Source organism: Poromitra crassiceps (assembly GCF_964638095.1).
Source record: "Poromitra crassiceps genome assembly, chromosome: 22".
In the NCBI taxonomy this organism is placed as follows: Eukaryota; Metazoa; Chordata; class Actinopteri; order Beryciformes; family Melamphaidae; genus Poromitra; species Poromitra crassiceps.
Genome location: NC_139647.1, coordinates 18,794,196 through 18,816,695, shown reverse-complemented (window position 1 = coordinate 18,816,695; position 22,500 = coordinate 18,794,196). Strand labels below are relative to the sequence as shown.

The following is a 22,500-nucleotide window of genomic DNA, read 5'->3' as shown; positions in this document are numbered from 1 at the left end:
TAGCTCAGTGGCTCACTCTCTCACTAACGAGCCTTTACTGAGTCTCTCCTCGCCTGTGTGTTGCTGCGACAGGTAATGGACCTGCTCCACGCTATGGGCCCGGACACGGTGGTCCTCACCTCCACTGACCTGCCCTCCAGACTGGGAGACCGCTTCCTCGTCTCGTTGGGCAGCCAGCGCACTGGTAGGTGATGTACGACGGCATTTGAGTGTGTGTGTGTGTGTGTGTGTGTGTGTGTGTGTGTGTGTGTGTGTGTGTGACAAGTCAAATTATGTCAAGTATTCACGCTCGAATGCCACCGCTGCCCCCTGTGGGCCACCCGTCCTCGGTGATTTATTACCCGTGCGTTCAGAGTGAGAACAACGGAGCATTTTTCTGATCACTAAACAGCCTGTAAGTACGCAGCCTGTAGCAGTGGAAACTGTTGACGCCAACATGGCCGCCCCACACAAAGCACTGTGTTAACAACATCTCATCCCTCCTTAGGGATGAGATTTAGAGGGCCTTGGACTTTGTTTGTGTATTCAGCTCAAGAGTTTACTGGAGGTTTTCAGTCTTACAACTGATTTGAGATCATCCGAGTCTTAAAGCAGCTACGAGCAAGATTTTCGATTGTTATTAAACAGTATAATTACAATATTGATGCATCACATCTTACCTATAATAGTAGTTGAGACCAAAGCCGTGTGAATCGGAGATTGCTCTCTTAAGTCTGTGTCTGTCTAAACTCGTGTCAACAGGGGGCTCTCTCTCTCTCTCTCCTTACCGCCGGACCGGCTAAACCCGGAAGTGAAACCCGGAAGTGAAACGCAGCTGCCTGCATTCCCCCGTTCGCGCTGCCTAGCAACATAGCATAAACAAGGAGAACCCCATGCATACTCTCGCGAACATCTCTCGTTATATTCTAACAGGTTTTTTGGAAGTTATTTTGTGGTTATGGGCGAAGTGGCTGCTGCAAACCGTTTCATTTCACTTCCTGATCTGCCCTGGCCACAGAGAGACTAACACTGGCCGATTCACTCGGGGTTTAAGCGAGACTACTCTGCGTTGGTCTCGTCTACTATTAGAGGTAAGATGTGATGCATTGATATTAAATTTAGACTGTTTAATAACAATCGAAAATCTTGCTCGTAGCTGCTTTAAGTCGTGCAAATGGACTGTTTATTTGTCTGTATGGAATGCTAACAGTTTAGTTCGTGCATCAATAAAATGCCCAACCCCAAAAGGGACAATGTCCCTAAAAATCTGGCCGGGGGGGGGGGGGCGCCCTCTGGGGGGAAAAATGACCTTGTGTATTTTGCCAGGAAGTGTGTGTGTGTGTGTGTGTGTGTGTGTGTGTGTGTGTGTGTGTGTGAGTGTGTGTGTGTGTGGTAGAGTTTAACATCAAGTCCAGTTCCATATAGAGGATGGAAACTAAACCTTTGTAAGTGTTGTGTCTCCTCTCTGCTGCTCAGTTCGTCCAGACGGCAGCAGGGCGACGCAGAGAGTTCGTATGGAAGTTCCCAAGGTGGACGCCGTGTTTGTCGGAACCGGAGATTTGTTTGCTGCTATGCTGCTAGCATGGACACACCACTACCCCAATGACCTAAAGGTAGGCAGACACACACACACACGCACACGCACACACACACACACACACACACACACACACGGGGCGTCTGGGTAGTGTAGTGGTAGATTCCCTGCCTACCAACACGAGGGTCGCAGGTTCGTATCCACGTGTTACTTCCGGCTTGGTCGGGCGTCCATATCCATACAGGCACGATTGGCTGTGCCTGAGGGTGGGAAGCCAGATTGGGGGTATGTGTCCTGGTCGCTGCACTAGCGCCTCCTCTGTTCGGTCGGGGCGCCTGATCGGGGTGGAAGGGAACTGGTGGGAATAGCGTGATCCTCCCACGTGCTACGTCCTGCCGGTGAAGCCCCCCCTGTCGGGTGAAAAGAAGCGGCTGGCCACTGCACATGTGGAAGAAGCATGGTGCTAGTCTCGGCTCTCCCCAGATCGGCAGAGGGTGGAGCAGCGACCGGGGCAGCCAATAGGGCATCATGGGGATAAATTGGGGAGAAAATGGGGGAAATCAGGAAAGACACACACACACACACACACACACAAGGCAAGTTTTGCACTGTAAAAAAATACCCTGTGTCTCTCTCTCCCTCTCTCTTTCTGTATCTCTCTCTCCCTCCCTCTCTCAGATGGCCTGTGAGAAGACCTTTTCAGTGATGCACCATGTTATCAAGAGGACCATATCTTACGCTCATGGTGAGAAAAGCAGGCTATATAATCAATGTTGAAGACAGAGTGAAATTGGTCAAATTTATTAGGTATTATTAATTATGAAAAAAAAAAAAGTTGTTTAAGTTAACTAAAAAAAAGTTGAAGTTAACTCAAAGTTAATAAACCTATGCTGTTGGTGTCCTGGAGAAAAACAAAAGCAGGACAGTAGAAATAAAATGCGTGTTGCATTAAGTACATTTGATACCAGATGTTTGCACCAGCAGGAGAGTTTAGTAGCAAGTTCTGACTTCAGTACTTGTTACTAGTGGCCACTAATGACAATGTTGAAAACAGTCGATAGCAGCTTTGCCACTTAAGAGATTTGTGTTGTGCACAACAACATTGATTAAATACTTCACATTTTAATGGAGATCTTCTGCAAGTCTATTGAAAATCTGCCACTTTTGTAAATGGGAGAGATCAATAATGCAGGAGCTGTAACAGTGTTGAGAAGTGAAGCTGCTTAGACAACTTTGCACATTGGCAGCTCCAAAAACGCTACAAAATGTTAACTCCTATAGACGGTTTTAACTTGACAATAACAAAAACATTCTAAATTGAACCCCCGCTCACTTCCTGTTGCAGTGTTTGCTATGGACATAAAAGAAAAAAAACATTCAAGTGCAGGACTGACCATTCCGTGAAAACCGTCTATACAGCTGAGCAGCGAAAACAAAAGTAACGATGTCGAGTGAATATTTCTGCAGTTTGCCGAATGCTGAGAAAAAGGAAGTGCTGTGGGGTTGCGCTCTGGTGAAAACCGTCTATACCCAGAAATCATGTCAAGTGGTGTCACTAAACTGCACACAGCACATATGTTTACCAGCCCGGCTGGTCACTAATCGCTTTATAGCAAAGGGACAAGAGAGGAAAAGATCCATTATGTCTACTGTATATCCAACACCAGAAAATACTTTTACCTAAAAATCGTGTTGAATGTGACTTAAAAGCTGCTGATGAAGTCTTTGTCTTCATTTATCTCCTCCTCCTCTCTCAGTGTTAGCAGGTCCTGGTCGGAGGCCCAGTCCACCACAGCTGGAGCTGAGGATGGTTCAAAGTAAAGCCGACATAGAAGACCCTGCTATAGTTATGGAGGCCACAGTCATATCCTAACATTAACAACCCATAAGACTCATAATTAACACTTTCCCCTTCACCCATAAATCTCTTAAGTCCTGTCTCCCAGTAAATCCATCCTCGCCGTAAACCCACCTCAACAACTCCTCGGATCCCTTAGTATCTTAACCCTTAAGTCCTTTTACCTTAACCCCTTTCTCCCTTGTTATCCCAGCCCCTTAAACCCTTAACCTGTATCTCCCTTCCTACCCTAACCCCTCTGCCCTGGTCCTCCTTTCCTAACCAGAGACAAAGATAGAAAGTTTGGCCATGATGTTGGGCTGTGGGCACCATGTTGCTGCCCTCTTCTGTGGAACTAAAAGTACTGACCGTAAATGTATTGTCATAACATCGAGAGATGCCAAATAGTCCAAAAAGATGTTTCACTCATCTTTAGTTACGTTGTGGCGGCAGTGGAGCAGGATTGTCGTGCTAAGAATGGCTGCTATTGAAAACGCTATTGGCTATTGGCTAAACACTGTCTATCTAGGGCTCTGCTCCACCCCCAAACCCCCCACCCCACCGTCCCCACAGCAGTGATTTAATGGTGACCAAGTCCTACCCGTCAGACCTCCCCTCCTTCAAAATAAAACAAAGGAAAAAAAATAACGCACAATGTATAGTTGATGTATAGATGTTGTACTATAACTGTATTGGACCATCTGTATGATATCTTCTATCTGATCTGTCTATTGGACCATTGTGTTGATGCTACTGTACTATAGACCACAAGCACTACAATATCACTCAGAACCAGAGACGTATGGGCCGGTTCTGGCACTCTGGCGCCATGGAGGCTCCAGTGGCTCCTCTAGTTGCTGTTTGTTAGTAATAGTTAGCTGTCTTAATAGCCATGGTATAGTCAAACCTCTTTCATCCCAACCCAATTCAAGAAAAGTTCCACTATCTGAGCCATCGCCGGTTGATTTGACTTGCGTTGGCCAATCAAAAATCCGCTTCTTCAAGTGTCAGAACCCGCCCATATACCGGGGCTGTTCGAGGCTCAGCTCTGGCCCAGAACCTTATATCTTAGCGTTGTGCCACTGAAATTACTGGAGGCCTCAATACGTGATAAAAGTGCCCGACGTCAGTTTGGGAAATGTAAACACAAAAAAAATGGAGAACCTCCTCGTCACAGCTGGAGACGTCCTCCACATCCAGTAGCAGCTCTGTGAACGTCACTTGTAGAAAATGTCTTTAGCAACAGAGATTATGCGAAAGTTTTATTCCAAAGTGAAATGGGCTTATCCCTGCTCACAATGATCATTGTCCTGGAAGTAAAGCACCTGATGTCTTACTGTTAACATTTAAAGGAGCTATATGTAATTTTGCAGAAAATGAGAACCTTGTGGACTCAATCTCCAAAATCACATGTAGTAGGTTTAAAAAAAGAGTCAATGATCTTAAATGAAGAAGATTGTTTTTTAGGCTAAAGTCAACTGCGGTTTGTAAGAATGAACTCGTGAATTTTAGATTTTAAAATTGAACAGTAGCATTAGGGAATGAAACCCTTCATGATAGTATTCTCAATTACCTCTGCTTTTGACAAACAAGGAAACAAACCCTAACCACGTTTTGAAACGAATAGATCTTATTCCCATGAATTTACACTATGCCATACTCGGGGGAAACTGTACCTGGAAGAGGGAGTACAGCCCAGCTATGTCCTACTGTTGTGTACCAAGACTACCATAATACAAAAGGTCTGAAATTACACAATAGAATATATTTGGGCCTAATATATTACTTAAAAAATTTAACCAATTTGTTTTAAATTTGATAGTACATAAATAGTGAAAGTTGGGAGACAGGGAAGAAGATGACATGCGACTGGTTCACACCCGCGATGTCGCAAGTACTTTGGCACGTGCCTTAGCCCGCCGAGCTACCAGGGCGCCACAGGAAAAATGAGACTTTAATGATGTGACTGTTAGCGTCGTAGATTGCCACGTGTCTGGAACGATGACGCAGTGTCGTTCCAGCCTTTTTTCTTTTCTTTTCTTTTTTATGCGCAAGTGACGTGTTTTACTTTTGTTGCATAATAGTTCTCATTGCTTCCTGATTGAATGTTCAATAAGCTTATTATTATAACAACAGGAAACAAACACAAATTCCCAAGTCAGTGAAGCAGAGTTTTGGCGAACTTTACCTGGCAACAAAGTGTGGTTTCCGGAAGTTGAAAACCAAAATCACCGGAGGCTTAAAAAAAAAAAAAAAAAAAGTAGTTCCAGATCGCGTCAGTGTCCCATCTGTGCTAGGTGTATGGTTCTGGGCAGGCCAGTGTTAATTCTGTACTGCTGTTGTTCCTCTATGGACTGTACTGTGATACTGCCTTAGAAACCTGACATCACAACCACAATACCGCTCACTGAGGAAGAGGAGGAGAGAGAGGAGTAGGGGGAGAGGAAGGGAGGAAACAGCTGTTTACTGCACCTCGATATTGTAGGCGAGGGATTCTGCACATTAAAAAAAAATCACAGTCTTATTTGGAAATTGCAGTAATCAATATTGATTTTGTATGTAGTATGATTATTCTGTGCCACCCCAACACTGATTGTCATATCACTAATTGACGTGCGCTATCCAATCCTCTGCTTCCTTTTAAGAAACTAGTCAGCCGTATTGGGTCCAAATGTGTCTACCTGTTGTGTGTGTGTGTGTGTGTGTGTGTGTGTGTGTGTGTGTGTGTGTGTGTGTGTGTGTGGGTGTATCTGTACTTACGTTGTCTGTCTGTGTCAGAGAGTATGTGTATATGTATATATATTATGTAAATGTCCTTTATGGTCACAGGGTTTGTGTGTGTGTGTGTGTGTGTGTGTGTGTGTGTGTGTGTGTGTGTGTGTGTGCGTGTGAATGTGTGCGTAAACTAGGTTCACATCCCTGAAAAGCAAAACTAACAAAGATGGGGGACGAGGGAGGAAGAGACGGATCAGGAGAGACAAGGGAAATGGATAGGTAGTGTGTGTGTGTGTGCGCGTGTGTGTGTTGGGAGGGAGGGAGGGGTAAGAGGTATGTTCAAGAGGACAATCATTCAGTGATGTTGCACAGTGTTGCACGACTCGTCATTTCTGTTGAAGGTAGATAGAAGAGTCTTTGGTTGTGCTAACAGCCATCTGTTTAAAGGGGGAGTGAATCTCATGTCTTTTCTTGATGTCTTGATGCTCCACCCCTCTCTATCCCCCTGCTCTCCCCTCCCCGTAGTCTTTGTGTCTGTATCGCTAGTTTTTTAAAAGTGCCGTACTGCCCTTAGCCTCACTGTCTGTCTGTATACGGTACCCCACCTTCCCCCATCTCTCTGCTAGATGGTATCAACCCACCCCTGCCTCCCCTCACTCTCTGTATCTGTGTTTGTGATCAACGCCGTCTTCCCCAACCCAACATGGCTGCCATGGAGCCCGATCACGCCGGACATGTTTTTAAACTCACAATGAAGTGGCGTTTTGAGACCATCTTGCTTGCTTAATGTGATGCATTTCAACTTGGGGGCCCAGCAACGTTAAAGCAGCATGCAACCTTTCACTGGAAACCGCTGCCCTCTGCTGGTAAAAATGCATCTGGCGTGATCAGGCCCTTAGCCTCTCTGCTTGTCTGTGTTCGATTGTTACAACTTACCCCTTCCCCTATCTGTCTGCTCGATGGTCAATGCTATATCCATGCTTTCTCAGTCTCCGCTTTCCTCTTCTTCATTTCCACGCCTGGTGACAAACCACCCCTCCTCCCCTCGCTGTCTGTAACTGGTGGTGTTGTGATAAACCCCGTCCTCCCCTACCCGTTTGGTTGCAACATGGCTGCCACTAAAAAACCGCAATGGCCAAACTGTCCATTTAGGACTGGGGTCCTCTCCTCTCTCCTCCTGATCGACAGCTTCACCTCCGCCATCTTGTTCTTCTGTTTCTCGGTGGCCAAAACAAAAATGTAAAACAAAACGAGGAAATGTAATAATCATTTGTTTGGTAACTGTTTTTAGTGCTATGTTTTTGGAGCGTTACGAGTATTTTCTAACATGTTACAATAAAAGATTGTAGTGTACAAATTCACATTTATAAAGTATATATAGATATATATGAGAAATGTACTGTATGTTCTAATGCAATAAAGAGAGATTAAGAGTTGTGAGAATCTGATGGTCTGTTAATGAGGAGTGTGTGTGTCTGCAAGCGTTTGTGTGTGGCCTTAAATAGAGAGCCAAAGTGGAACGTCACTTCCTGCTTCAGCACTGTACCAGAGATTTTCGTCCACCATTTATTTTCCCATAGACATTTCGTAAAATGCTTATAAAAATAGTTGTACTTGTTGGACAGCTTGCCCGGTCGGTTTCCTGTGGACCCCTTGGGTGGGATCCTATCCGTAATATCCCTCACAAGCACATAAGCACCTTTTGCGGCTGGTAGCACCACGTTAACTGTTAAATGTCAATGATTTATGCATTTTCTTTTCTTCCTGTGTCTAAGCCTGTTTGTCTTGTTCGTTTATTGTTCTATTAAAAAATTGGGGTAAAAAAGTTGTGCTTGTTCAAACCAAACGGTACAGATATATTTAGAAAAAGGAGAGATCGCATAACATTTCACTTGGACCAAAACGTTAAAAAAATGCGGGTTTAAAGAAAATATTGGTAACCCTTTATTTTACAGGTACCCTAGTTACATATGAACTATTTGTAATTACACATGAACACCAAATGTAATTACACAGTAATTACCAATAGTTATAAATTAAGTTCATATGTAGTTACATTGTAACAGACCTGTAAAATGGAGTGAGTCTGTTCAACTGTAGTTCATATGTAGTTACGTTGTAACAGACCTGTAAAATGGAGTGAGTATTCAACTGTAGTTCATATGTAGTTACATTGTAATAGACCTGTAAAATGGAGTGAGTCTGTTCAACTGTAGTTCATATGTAGTTACATTGTAATAGACCTGTAAAATGGAGTGAGTCTGTTCAACTGTAGTTCATAGTAACATGGTACCGGACCTGTAAAGTGGAGTGAGTCTATTCAACTGTAGGTCATATGTAGTTACATGGTACCGGACCTGTAAAGTGGAGTTAGTCTACATGGTACCGGATCTGTAAAGTGGAGTGAGTCTATTGAACTGTAGTTCATATGTAGTTATATGGTACCGGACCTGTAAAGAGGCTCCGGGCTGGGACAGAGATAGCTAAAACCCAGTGGTGGATTCGAACCACTGAACTTCTGATTGCAAAGCAAGCGGCTTTAACCACTCAGCCACGAGGGCTTTCCAAATTTCATGGTGGAGTTTGAGAGTATAACTGTATGTCAGTCAGATGTAGTTGTCACTTCATAGCTTTGTTATTATAAACAGAGACTTGGGGAAAATATTGATTGTTATAATATTGAAAATATTGATTTTTAGTTGTAGATATGATTTTGTCCAGAATTCCCATACAAAAATTAAAATAAAAGTATTGTAGGTATAGAGGTAACAGTGAATCTATAATCAAAATTGCCATTCTTCTACATTCTAATTGTTAACTTATTGTAAATGAGTCATTTTCCCCATCAATTTCCCAATTTCTCAATTAGTTGGGGATCCAGTCGAAGACCCTGTGGTCACCAGGCCCCTGGATCATCTCTCCCCAAAGTCTACCCCCTCCCCCCAAGTCTATAAATCCCCCCGATGTGAAGCATAAGGGGGAACTCCCCCCAATTTGCTAAATAAATTGTATGCACTGTGCTCTAGAAACATTTATTTATATATATATTTTTATTTATTTAAAATACATTCTAATCATTTTCCGAATTGGGGTGGAAATAGTCACATGAGCCATTTACAGCTTGTGTGTGTGTGTGTGTGGGGGGGGGGGGGGTCTGGCACAGTCACACTGCAGAAATGCATTCATATTAATCAATATTGCCTGTCTTTCAAGCTACAACTAACAAAGTATCAACATTTTTACAGGTCTGTTACCATGTAACTACATATGAACTACAGTTGAATAGACTCACTCCACTTTACAGGTCCGTTACCATGTAACTACATATGAACTACAGTTGAACAGACTCACTCCATTTTACAGGTCTGTTACAATGTAACTACATATTAACTTCATTTATAACTATTGGTAATTACTGTGTAATTACATTTGGTGTTCATGTGTAATTACAAATAGTTCATATGTAACTAGGGTACCTGAATTTATTTTTTTAGTTTTGGATCGAGTGAAATGTTCCTGCTTCTAAATATATCTAAACCGTTTGGTTTGACCAAGTAAAACTATTTTCTATAAGCATTTTATGAAATGTCTATGGGGAAATCAATTGTGGAAGAAAATCTCTGGTACAGTGCTGAAGCAGGAAGTGACGTTCACTTTGCCCCTCTATTTGAATTAGGTCAGTTGGTAAAACAAGTTCCTGTCTGGGACAATCATTAACAAATATGTCACCTTGTTATGAGCTGTGGGGTCCACCCGCAATGCCGACCTTAGGTTTAGGCGTGGGGGTGGGAGAGGTTAGGTTTTGGGTTAGGGTCTGGGGGAGGTTAGGTTTAGGCATGGGGGGAGGTTAGGTTTGGCGTGGGGGCTGGGAGAGGATAGCTCCACCGACACGCTGCACGCCGCCTCGCTCAGCTGGTTCTGCTTGTGGGCTATCGGCATTGCGACCTGTCGGCACATAGACGCGGCACCATGAGCTGCATCTGTAGTTCACCTGCCTGTTTTGTTGATGCTTGTGTGTGTGTGTGTGTGTGTGTGTGTTGCCTGTTTTGTTGATGCTTGTGTGTGTGTGTGTGTGTGTGTGTGTGTGTATGTGTGTATTGTAATAAACCTTCTAGGAGGATTAAGGCTGACACAAAGTAGCCAAGTAGCGTTTGCTGCCACCACCTTTTTACCGGTATGGTCCGGAACCAGAGATATGAGATAATACAAGACAGCCAGGTAAAGGGGAAAAATATACAATGCTTTATTTAATTTGTCATATAGACTAAACCTGTACAGCAAGTATGGAGAATGGAATGAACAACTGTGATACTTGGAAAACAATGGCCTCGCCACCCCGCCCCCACCCAATGCAATGTAAACCCACACACACACTAGGGGATTCAGTGTAATATCACTGCAAACGAGCACAGCAAACTGTAAATGAGCACTACAAACGGGCACTGCAAATTAACACAGCAAACTAAATGAGCACTACACACGAGCACTGCGAACGGGCACTGCACATTAACACAGCAAACTAAATGAGCACTACACACGAGCACTGCGAACGGGCACTGCACACGAGCACACACACTGCAACCAACCATAAACGGCCTGCCCTGTACACACACTGGCAGGCAAAACCTTTCAACGAGGTAACACACGTGATTCAGCGCACACAGGAATTAAACATGGACTGAGGCTGTGCGGTTTAGCTAACCGTCCTCCCACCATGTCCCAGCCACCCAACCACCTCCAACTTGCTACAAGTCAGATTGTTATTAAAAGTTCATTAAGAAAAACAAACAAACGAACAAACAAACAGACCTAAAACAAACAATTAACAGCTAATATATTTCATTTAAAATGCAATCACTAGTACTCAACTTTCCCAGTTGACAAGACCCTCCCCAGGGGTCTAGGCTTGATCGCTGGTCCGACCTGGCTCTTGTGTAGCGGGAGCCCAGGGTGGGGCAAGCGTTGGTCCAGCGCAGAATTAGAGACGCCCAGAGCATAGGGAGACTCCACACCAAACCTGGGAACGGCAGAGCACTCCTATATGGTCCCCAGCCCTAACTGACTGAGGCAGTACCGCCACAGTCCTGACTTCTATTCCCGTCGGAGCCCCAGATAATCTTCTATAGGCTGTCTTCACCGCCGGCAGTCCTACCGACTGCGAACGGCACCCACCCCCAAGATGTGAGTGCAGAATCGGATTGCTTGGCTGGGTTACAAACCCCGTAGCGTCCACCAAGCGCCGTTCCCCAGGAGACACCGTCGGGCGCCCGGCTCGGTGTTTTTAACAGTTCCCCAGAGTCACTGGCAGCGCCCGCAATCAGATGCAGGTGAGAACCATCAGTCATTAGGTTGTCAATCACCGTCAGCAGTTGTCAATCAATGTCAGCAGGGCCACTCAGCCCATACCCCCCCCCCAATACTCATTACACTCTCCCCCCCCTTAAATGAGACTCGTCCTCGAGTCACAGGGAGGTCATGTTGTAGTCACGAGACCATGCCGGAGGCTTCCTCTCACGTGCTGGGCGCCTCTCCTGCATAGGCAACTGTCCTGGCAATGCCCCCTCTCCTGATGGGGCTCGGCTTGAGGCCCCACACCCCTGGGGGGGGGGGGGGGGATGTGGTCACTGTGAACACCAGAAGTTGTTGGCAACCGGACCTCCCCAGGTTTAGGAGCTGCCGTCTCTGCTCCAGCGTCCAAACCAGGCACAGCATGAACACCATCCTCTCCTCCCTCTGGTGGTATGGTCTGGTGGTCAGCTCCCATTCTCACCGGGACTGCAGAGGAGTACTGTGATCGCCGAGGAAACCAGCCAGCACCACCACCAACCCCTGGATGTTGTGCCCTGGGAGGCTGCCGGCGTAGGCCTGATCCCCCACCATCCTGGGTGTTAGATGTTACTGGTATGGGAGCAAGAAAAGGTTTGAGTCGATTGAAATGCACAACCATCTCAGCTCCCCCCTCCTGTGGTGCTATGCGATATAATACATCTGTAACTCTCTCGGCCACCTTATAAGGACCCCTAAAACGTCGCTGTAACTTGGGACAGACACCCCTTTTTCTAGCTTTACAACGAACCCACACCAACTCCCCCTCCGAGTAGTATTGAAAGTTCGCCCGGAAATCAAACGCAGCCTTTTGCCACCCTGAGGCTTTCAGTTGATGTCCTCTAACAGCCTCTACAACTGTGGAAAGGGTGTCATTTAATCTAGACACATATTCACTGGCCGAAGAGAATCTCTCTCCATTACTTAGGTTAAGCATAATATCGACAGGAAGAATGATCTCCCGCCCAAATACCACCTTGTATGGGCTAAACCCCGTACTTGTATGAACACTGCTACGGTAGGCCATCATCACATAGGGCAGCAGCACATCCCAATTTGACTGGTTATCTTTAACAAAAAGGGACAACATAGACAAAAGTGTTCGATTAAATCTCTCAATTAACCCATCAGATTGAGGGTGATATGGCGATGTTCTCGTCTTATGAATGGTTAACAGTTGACATAACTCCTTGAACAAGTTGGATTCAAAATTACGACCCTGGTCCGAGTGAATACTTCGGGGGGCACCAAGCCGGCAAACCCACTCCTCCACCAAAACTTTGGCCACCGTCTTAGCCTCCTGGTTGGGGATGGAAAATGCCTCTGTCCACTTAGAAAAGTAATCACCCACGACCAAAATGTACTTATTCTTATCTGCAGTCTCAGGTAGGGGCCCCATGATATCCAACGCCACCCGTTCATATGGCCTTGATGCAACGGTAGACTGAAGAGGAGCACATAAAGGCTGGCCAGAGGTTTTACGAGAGCCACAATCTATGCACTCCCGGCACCACCGTTTTACATCTCCAAACCATCCCGGCCAATAAAACCGATCTTTCACTTTCCCCTGCAGCTTTTGCACCCCCAAATGGCCGCCGGTGGCAGAATTATGCAACTGGGCTAACACTTTAGGGACCAGGGATTTGGGAAGAACTACCTGTACCTGAGAGGCTGCATCAGAATTGGTTGGAGGGATCCTCACTAACCTCGAACCCTGCAGCCGTAACTGAGGCCACACGGGGGCATACTTTTGTAAAGTGGAATCCTCTGGGAATTCTGATTGCTTGTTAGCCCCCCCCTTCTTAAGCTGGATCAGTTTCTGTAACTCCCCATCTTCTTTTTGGGCCTGACCCAACTCATCTACCTCTTCCCACTGATCTAAGGGAGATGTTGCCCTATTTCCCTGCACTGCACGTATAGCCGAGGCCCGTTCGAGCTGTTCTCTCTCGCTCCCGTCTGCAGGCAAAAGAGCTGAGGCAGTATTGGCCATGAATGCAGGCAATCTCGAAAGTGCATCAGCATTTACATGTAGTTTTCCAGGCCGATGTACAATCTTGTACTGAAAACTAGCCAGCTGTTCCACCCACCGAGCTACCTGTCCCTCCAAGCCCTGGAAATTGTGCAGCCAGCGCAATGAATTGTGATCTGTCCGCAAGATAAATTCTCTCCCCAACAAGTAATGCTTGAAAAATATTTAGTGAACATAACCATACTCAGAAGCTCTTTCTTGGTTGTGGCATACTTTCGCTCTTGCTTAGTTAGGGCTCTACTAGCATATGCTATAACACGCTCTACCCCTCCCTCCTCCTGTGACAAGACGGCACCAATACCAACATCACTAGCATCCGTATCCAGAATAAATGGTTTATTGGGATCCGGATATGCTAGAATGGGGGCAGAGATTAGACAAGATTTAAGTTGCTCAAATGCCTTCTGACACGCCTCTGTCCATTTGAACCGCCTGCCTTTCTCCGTCAACTGATGGAGGGGACGAGCAATGTCAGCGAAGCCCTTCACGAATCTCCTATAATAGGATGCCAGGCCAACAAAACTCCTCACTTCAGTCTGATTTTTCGGGACTGGCCACTCACAGCCTGTACCTTGGCCGGGTCCGCTTCCACCCCACTGGCAGAAATAACATGGCCAAGGTACTGCACCTGCGTGGAAAACAGATTACACTTAGCTGGTTTCACTTTAAGATTGGCTTGACGCAGCTTTAATAAGACCCCCTCCAAACGTGACAGATGCTCTTGAAAGGTACGGCCAAAAACGATAATATCATCCAAATAAACCAAACAGGTGGTCCATTGGAGATCGGCTAGTACCAGATCCATCAACCTCTGAAAGGTACTTGGGCTGTTACACAAACCAAAACTCAAAACATTAAATTCAAATAAGCCCTGGCGTGTGATAAAAGCAGTTTTATGTTTGTCTTTGGGATCCACCTCGACCTGCCAGTAACCACTGGCCAAGTCGAGTGTGGAAAACCAAATGGCCTTATGTAAACTATCCAACGCATCATCAATTCTCGGCAGTGGGTAAGCGTCCTTGCGAGTGAAATCATTAAGCTTGCGGTAATCAACACAAAAACGCAGACTACCATCACGCTTCCTCACAAGCACCACAGGAGCCGCCCAGGGACTACAAGAGGGCTGAATAATATCATTTTCCAGCATTTGTTTTATGTGATCTGTCACCTCTTGTTGTAAATGGATGGGAACACGGCGAGGAGGTAGCTTGACTGGTTTAGCATCACCGGTGTCAATTTGATGCGCAGTAAGATGGGTCCGGCCCAGATCATTGTCGCCAGTACTAAACACAGATAAGTTTTGATGCAACACATCCCGTACAGCTCGCAGTTCAGTGGTGTCTAATCCCTTCTGTTCGATAGCAAAATGTGCTAAAAGGGCATCAACTGCCCAGGGTCCCCTTCCCTCACTACCCATCCCTACCTCCTCTGCACCCTCCCCCACTTCAATGTCAGTATGCAGAATGCCTACTTTCATCCCTTCCTTCAAAGTGAGAGCATCATCGGTGATATTGATCACTCGGACCGGCAAAGTGCCTTGTTCTACCCTACAAACCACACGAGCCACCATAATGTCACAGTGTTTGGATAACGATGCAGTGGGCTCCAACATGCCCTCTGCACAATAATCCACTCTATTGGCAACTTGTCCCAAAATGATAGCTTCACTGCGGGGGGGCACCACGGTATCGGCCTGAACCTTAATGATTTGGGGTTTATTATCATCAGCAGGGACGACTAACGGTAAACATTTTCCCATCAGCCGGCACTCTCTTTTCCCAAAGTCGACTACAGCCCCATACTTGGAAAGAAAATCAAACCCCAGAAGGATCTCTTGAGGGTATGTCTGCAACCAAAAATTCTGCAATCAAGGCAAGGGAATTAAACTGGCAAACTGTCTGCCATTTGCCCATAATTCCCATTCCGCTGCCATTGGCTGCTGACACATCCCCAGTGTAGCCTGTTAACTCAGACCCCCCGTTGGTAATGTTTAACCAGGTTTGCTTTGGAATCACTGACAAGGTAGCACCACTGTCAACTAACAAGAGAGACTCTAACCCACCTACTTTGGAGAGAAGGTACCCAGAACCTCCATTACTGCTCACTGGGGCCACAGTCTTTAAGGAATGTGTGGGGGCGGGCATTGGACCCACTGTGTCCGCCCCCTCTAGTTTCCCTGCAGATAGGGACAGTCGCGGCGTAGGTGTCTATTACAGCCGCATTCCCAGCAGCCACCCCCGGGCTCCTGGCCACCCCCTCTAAAGCGTCGGCCAACAGGGGCACCATAGCTACGGGGGCCCCCAGTTACATCCATGGGATAGCTAGGGAGCACAGGATGACTGGGGGCAGTGTGACGTACATGAAGGGAGGTTTGTAGCGATTTTACTTCCTGTCGCAAACCTTCAACAACCCCCACCAAAACTTCCATCTGTTCATCAGTCTTAGACCTGGCATTGTGCTCTGCAACTCCTCTGACTTTAGCATCAGACGTTACATGGGTCTGTTCAAGACTCCTAAGGAGCTCCATCTCAGAGGCCAGGTTAATGGCTGCTTCCAATGTGTTAGGTTTTGCACTGCGCAGGTGGACACGGAAATCGCCCATTGCAAAATGAGTGATAAAATGATCTCGGGCTAACACATCCTGTGTGTGCTCGTCTGCTGAGGGATATGCTCTCATTGCCAGCCGGCGCAGAGCGTTGCCAAATTCTCTGGCGGGTTCGTTATGCAACCTCCTCCTAGATGTAAAACTAGCCCGACTCCAATCATCACTGTCACATGGCTCCAAACATTGGGCCATGGCTGCTTTTAACAGTGAATAATTGTTTTTGGCCTCAGCTGGGATGCCACTATAAATATCACGCGCCCGGCCTGAGAGTAACAGGGACATAAATTTCAATTTAAGTGACTCATCCCAATTGTTCACATCAGCAGCCAGATCAAATTGCGCGGACCAGTCGGACCATTCACGACCGACTCCTGTATAGGTTTCTGGCATGAAAATGGGGCGGGGGGTTGAAGTCATGTTAAGATTTCCTGGGGGGTTCATGGCAGCGCTCGCAGAGGACGACCCGTTACTACCCCCAGCTGTCGATAACGCATTAACCTCAATCTCTGGCATTTTTGTCCTTTAATATATTGTTTTAAAGGAAATTTTGAATGAGTTAATCCCACCGCTGCCACCAGTGTAATAAACCTTCTAGGAGGATTAAGGCTGACACAAAGTAGCCAAGTAGCGTTTGCTACCAGAGATATGAGATAATACAAGACAGCCAGGTAAAGGGGAAAAATATACAATGCTTTATTTAATTTGTCATATAGACTAAACCTGTACAGCAAGTATGGAGAATGGAATGAACAACTGTGATACTTGGAAAACAATGGCCTCGCCACCCCGCCCCCACCCAATGCAATGTAAACCCACACACACTAGGGGATTCAGTGTAATATCACTGCAAACGAGCACAGCAAACTGTAAATGAGCACTACAAACGGGCACTGCAAATTAACACAGCAAACTAAATGAGCACTACACACGAGCACTGCGAACGGGCACTGCACACGAGCACACACACTGCAACCAACCATAAACGGCCTGCCCTGTACACACACTGGCAGGCAAAACCTTTCAACGAGGTAACACACGTGATTCAGAGCACACAGGAATTAAACATGGACTGAGGCTGTGCGGTTTAGCTAACCGTCCTCCCACCATGTCCCAGCCACCCAACCACCTCCAACTTGCTACAAGTCAGATTGTTATTAAAAGTTCATTAAGAAAAACAAACAAACGAACAAACAAACAGACCTAAAACAAACAATTAACAGCTAATATATTTCATTTAAAATGCAATCACTAGTACTCAACTTTCCCAGTTGACAAGACCCTCCCCAGGGGTCTAGGCTTGATCGCTGGTCCGACCTGGCTCTTGTGTAGCGGGAGCCCAGGGTGGGGCAAGCGTCGGTCCAGCGCAGAATTAGAGACGCCCAGAGCATAGGGAGACTCCACACCAAACCTGGGAACGGCAGAGCACTCCTATATGGTCCCCAGCCCTAACTGACTGAGGCAGTACCGCCACAGTCCTGACTTCTATTCCCGTCGGAGCCCCAGATAATCTTCTATAGGCTGTCTTCACCGCCTATAGTCTCTGAAAGGAAATTTAACAGGGGGGTCAATACTGCTGCCGAGATACCCCCCCCCCCCTGCTAAGGCCAGGTGACTGTTGCCTCTATGAAATTAGATTAGAAACTAGATTAATGAATGAGCGAATGAATGACCTTTTGAACAGAGACTATAGGGTGAAACCCAGTTACCAGCTGATATTTATGGCTGTCTGAGTGACATTGAGAATTTCATAGAGGCAACAGTCACCTGGCCTTAGCAGGGGGGGGGGGGTATCTCGGCAGCAGTATTGCCCCCCCCCCCCTCCCTGTTAAATTTCCTTTCAGAGACTATAGGGTTAAACCCAGTTACCAGCTGATATTTATGACTGTTTTTGAGTGACATTGAGAATTTCATAGAGGCAACAGTCACCTGGCCTTAGCAGGGGGGGGGGGTATCTCGGCAGCAGTATTGCCCCCCCCCTGTTAAATTTCCTTTCAGAGACTATAGGGTGAAACCCAGTTACCAGCTGATATGTATGGCTGTCTGTGAGTGACATTGAGAATTCCATAGAGGCAACAGTCACCTGGCCTTAGCAGGGGGGGGGGGGGGGGGGGGGGGGGGTGGTATCTCGGCAGCAGTATTGCCCCCCCTGTTAAATTTCCTTTCAGAGACTATAGGGTGAAACCCAGTTACCAGCTGATATTTATGGCTGTCTGTGAGTGACATTGAGAATTTCATAGAGCCAACAGTCACCTGGCCTTAGCAGGGGGGGGGGGGGGGTATCTCGGCAGCAGTATTGCCCCCCCCTGTTAAATTTCCTGAATGAAATATCATAAATATGGGACTATATAGGCTATGTGGTGCCAGCAAAACGCTTCCAGGACACATATGGTTAATAGTTAGCGCAATACTATAAAATGCAGCACCGCGCATGCATGATGCACAAGTAGCCTACTTAGTCGCTAGCTAGCTGTGACTGACTAGACCAAAGCAAGTCTGCAATGGTCTGCAACATAATTTTAGTCTGTTACATAATATTATAGTCTTGTACACATCACATAAAATAACCTGTCCTCCCGATTAACAATTGTGTAGTCTACAAGTTGTGTGCGAGATAGAGTATATATGTGCGCGGCCCCCATTTAATTCAAGGAAAAGTATAGCTCATACGCTAGAGAGCTCGGTTTGAACGTCGTGGTGTTCAATTTTGCGCTTGTCTCGTAAACCGAGGATTTGTGGTTCGAATCCAGGAGGAAACTTTGCGCGCCCCCGCAAGCAGGGGGGGCATTCTCGCCGGGGGGGCATTTCTCGGCATAACACCGGCAGTCCTACCGACTGCGAACGGCATCCACCCCCAAGATGTGAGTGCAGAATCGGATTGCTTGGCTGGGTTACAAACCCCGTAGCGTCCACCAAGCGCCGTTCCCCAGGAGACACCGTCGGGCGCCCGGCTCGGTGTTTTTAACAGTTCCCCAGAGTCACTGGCAGCGCCCGCAATCAGATGCAGGTGAGAACCATCAGTCATTAGGTTGTCAATCACCGTCAGCAGTTGTCAATCAATGTCAGCAGGGCCACTCAGCCCATACCCCCCCCCCCCAATACTCATTACAGTATTAATCCCAGGAAGCAGACCTTGCCCTTTCTGTGTGTCATCATGGTGTCATCACAGCTCCGATCAAAGGACAAAATGTTGAATCCACGTTCAATCACCCCTGTCTGAGGGGGAAAGCCCAACTTTATCAAGCAGAAAAACTCAGGTGATTGTAGACAGAGACACTCCCTCTTCCTCCACACACACTATACGTGTTTGCTTGTGTGTGTGTGTGTGTGTGTGTGTGTGTGTGTGTGTGTGTGTGTGTGTGTGTGTGTGTGTGTGTGTGTGTGTGTGTGTGTGTGTGTGTGTGTGTGTGTGTGTGTGTTGCAAGCAACACTCCAAAGATCACGAGAGTTTATAGGGAAAAGCTATGTGGCAAGAAGGTGTGTCCTCCCTCCACTCCCTCTGTCTGCTCACAGGCAGACTGGCACATGGTTCATTACATACTTCAGCTCCAAAAGAAAGCCTATATTTAACCGTTACGTCTATTAATAATAGTACATGCTACTGCTGCTACTGCTAGCCGGAGGTCGGGGTTAACCTTGTCTGAGGTAAGGATCAGGTTTTTCCATTGTTTCAGTAAACATGAGGTGGGAATACTCTTGTCACTGTTTTGTGTGGATGTTGATTTGACCTGGCAAGGCGAAAATCATCTGCAGGTCTGCAGGGATCTTCTGGTTGCAAAGAGGGAGGTGTTTCATTTATCTGACTTCTCTTAACCTTTAAGGCCAGGGAGGGACAATCAGGACACCGTCTGTGGGGAGAACAGTGGGCTGTAAAGAGGCAAAAGTGACTTGGACTTGAGTCAGACTCTAGTCCTCGAGTCACAGTTTTTTCCACCTCAATAAACGTAGGAGAGAACAAGATCATATTTTTTGACTCAATAATAGGCTATATTGATGACCATCCCTTTTATGATTGTTGGCATTAAATGTGTGATGTGATGCCAGGACTAGTGTGCTGTCTGATACTACAGTAGCAACCAGGGTTAGCGTCTATTGTTACCAAAAAGCCCATCTCATTCAGAGAGAGAGAGAGAAAGGATTTGACCAGAATTGAACTTCTGATTTTGCACAAAACAATAGGCTTTTGACTTTTGTAAAAAAAAAAAATCTTACTGAAAGGAATGATTGCTGTGCCTGACACAATACGAAATAGGATGAAAAACATCATCATTATTATTATTATTCTTTAGATAGTGCCACTGTTTTCCTTCACTAGGCCTACATATAATGACAAAATAGGTGATCTATCCTTTCTGCTTGTAGAGGCTAACTAGTATTATAACTGTCTACATTTAGATTTTGATGTGAAATTATTAGGATAACATTAGTTGCACACTTATTGATCCAGGCAAGTTTACACCACTTTAGCCCAGAGGTTCAAATACTTTTTCCATTTACAGTTCTAGAGTGGGAAGCTAACTTACACAGTCTGGCTTCCCACATGACAGGTGTAGAACTAGACATGTATTCAGCTGCTTGGATCCCAGGATGAGACCACTCTATTTCGGGTACAGTGATTTTCTTCCGCAATTGATTTTCCCTTAGACATTTTGTAAAATGCTTATAAAAATAGTTTCACTTGGTCAAACCAAACGGTTCAGCTATATTTAGAATGCATAGAACATTTCACTTGGACCAAAACTTAAAAACGTCTTTAAACGTCTTTAAACCTGCTTTTTTTTTTTTTTTTTTTTTACATTTTTGTGAAATGTTATGCGATCTCTCCTGTTTCTAAATATATCTGAACCGTTTGGTTTGAACAAGTAAAACTATTTTTTATAAGCATTTTACGAAATGTCTATGGGACAATAAATGGCAGATTAAAATCTCTGGTACAGTGCTGAAGCAGGAAGTGACGTTCCACTTTGGCTCTCTATGGGCTACTTGCACAACTCCACTACTTCCTGAAATTAGTACAGCTTCTTTATTTCCTGTCATCACTATTGGATGAAGTGATTAATGTCAGGTGTGCTGCAGTCACAACAATGATCAGGCACACCTGACATTAATCAGTTCATCCAATAGTGATGACAGGAAATAAAGAAGCTGTAATTTCAGGAAGTAAAAAAAGTTGTGCATGTAGCCTATTGCTTAGGGAGGAACTCTGAGCACTGCCAACTAGGTGAAAGGCTGTGTGTGTGTGTGTGTGTGTGTGTGTGTGTGTGTGTGTGTGTGTGTGTGTGTGTGTGTGTGTGTGTGTGTGTGTGTGTGAGGGAGAAAGATACAGCAGACAGTTCAGGTCCAACTGGGTCAAAGTGTTGTTTTAACGTCATCTCTCTCTCTCTCTCTCTCTCTCTCTCTCTCTCTCTCTCTCTCTCTCTCTCTGTCAGACTGCTGTGATTTAAGGAAGTGACGGCACAAAACTGGAGGAGAGGCTGAATGACACTGACAGACTTCTAGAGCGTGTGTTTTGATGTGTTTTAGTCGTCTCTCTTAGTCTTCAGTGTGTGTTCAGCGTGTGTGTGTTGGGACCATGGGGTGGAAGGGCTGGTTCGTGGCGCAGCTGGTGATCGGCCTGGTGTTTGTGACCAGCGGATTGGTTATCAACTTCCTCCAGCTGCTCACATGTCTGCTCTGGCCAATCAACAAGCAGCTCTACCGACGCATCAACACGCGACTGGCCTACTCACTCTGGAGCCGTGAGTAGACTGTGGACATGTCGATGATGTATGTGTGTGTGTGTGTGTGTGTGTCCAACTGAAAATTACCCAGAATTCAACTGTTTTTTGGCTTCATGTTGACTTCAAACCGTGTCTCCAAAACCAATGTGACGTAATGCTAGATAGGCCTATATCCATATTATGTACTATCTATGGTTTACAAGTCAAAATTGGGGACACACACCCAACAAGCCCAGGTGATTGGGGACGGCTTGTGCATTTGGGGACAAACACCATGTCCCCCGTTGGTAAAAAGGTGATTTTGGGGGTCAGTGATCAAGGTTATGGGTTAGGGTTAGGCAAGTAGTGGTTATGGTTGAGTGACTTAATTAAGTAAGACTGTGTGTGTGTGTGTGTGTGCGTGCGTATGTACATACGTGTGTGTGTGTGTGTGTGTGTGTGTGTGTGTGTGTGTGCGTGTGTGTGTGTGTGTGTGTGTGCGTGCGTGCGCGCGTGTGCGTGCGTGCGTGTGTGTGTGTGCGTGTGTTTGACTGTATTTAAGCCCTGGCCTTTGTCATGGCCGATATCACTGTATGTGAGAGACTGTTGTGTGTATGTGTGTGTATATATGTACAGTATGTGGCAATAATACAACTTACAAAGTATATTCCGCACTCTACCAAAACACTTATGTTGAACTTCACTGGGTCCAGACCTTCAAATCTGTCCTCTCCACTGAGAGGTGAGTTTTGGTTGCTTCTGTCTGATATCAGGCTA

At 46.0% G+C, this 22,500-nt stretch overlaps 2 protein-coding genes across 2 annotated transcripts in view; both read left to right on the top strand.

The window, feature by feature from the left end:
* The window catches only part of pdxkb (pyridoxal (pyridoxine, vitamin B6) kinase b), a 21,204-nt gene extending 17,480 nt beyond the window's left edge, over nt 1-3,724 (top strand). Inside the window, exons 8-11 of the mRNA XM_083658704.1 lie at nt 73-184; nt 1,456-1,592; nt 2,195-2,261; nt 3,274-3,724. Coding sequence (XP_083514830.1) covers nt 73-184; nt 1,456-1,592; nt 2,195-2,261; nt 3,274-3,389 — 432 coding nt within the window. The 3' untranslated portion in view covers nt 3,390-3,724. The remainder of the gene's footprint in view (nt 1-72; nt 185-1,455; nt 1,593-2,194; nt 2,262-3,273) is intronic.
* Nucleotides 3,725-19,534: 15,810 nt separating this feature from the next.
* The window catches only part of agpat3 (1-acylglycerol-3-phosphate O-acyltransferase 3), a 6,616-nt gene continuing 3,650 nt past the window's right edge, over nt 19,535-22,500 (top strand). The window contains exons 1-2 of the mRNA XM_083657999.1: nt 19,535-19,669; nt 21,454-21,762. Of these exons, the coding sequence (XP_083514125.1) occupies nt 21,597-21,762 (166 nt within the window). The 5' untranslated portion in view covers nt 19,535-19,669; nt 21,454-21,596. The remainder of the gene's footprint in view (nt 19,670-21,453; nt 21,763-22,500) is intronic.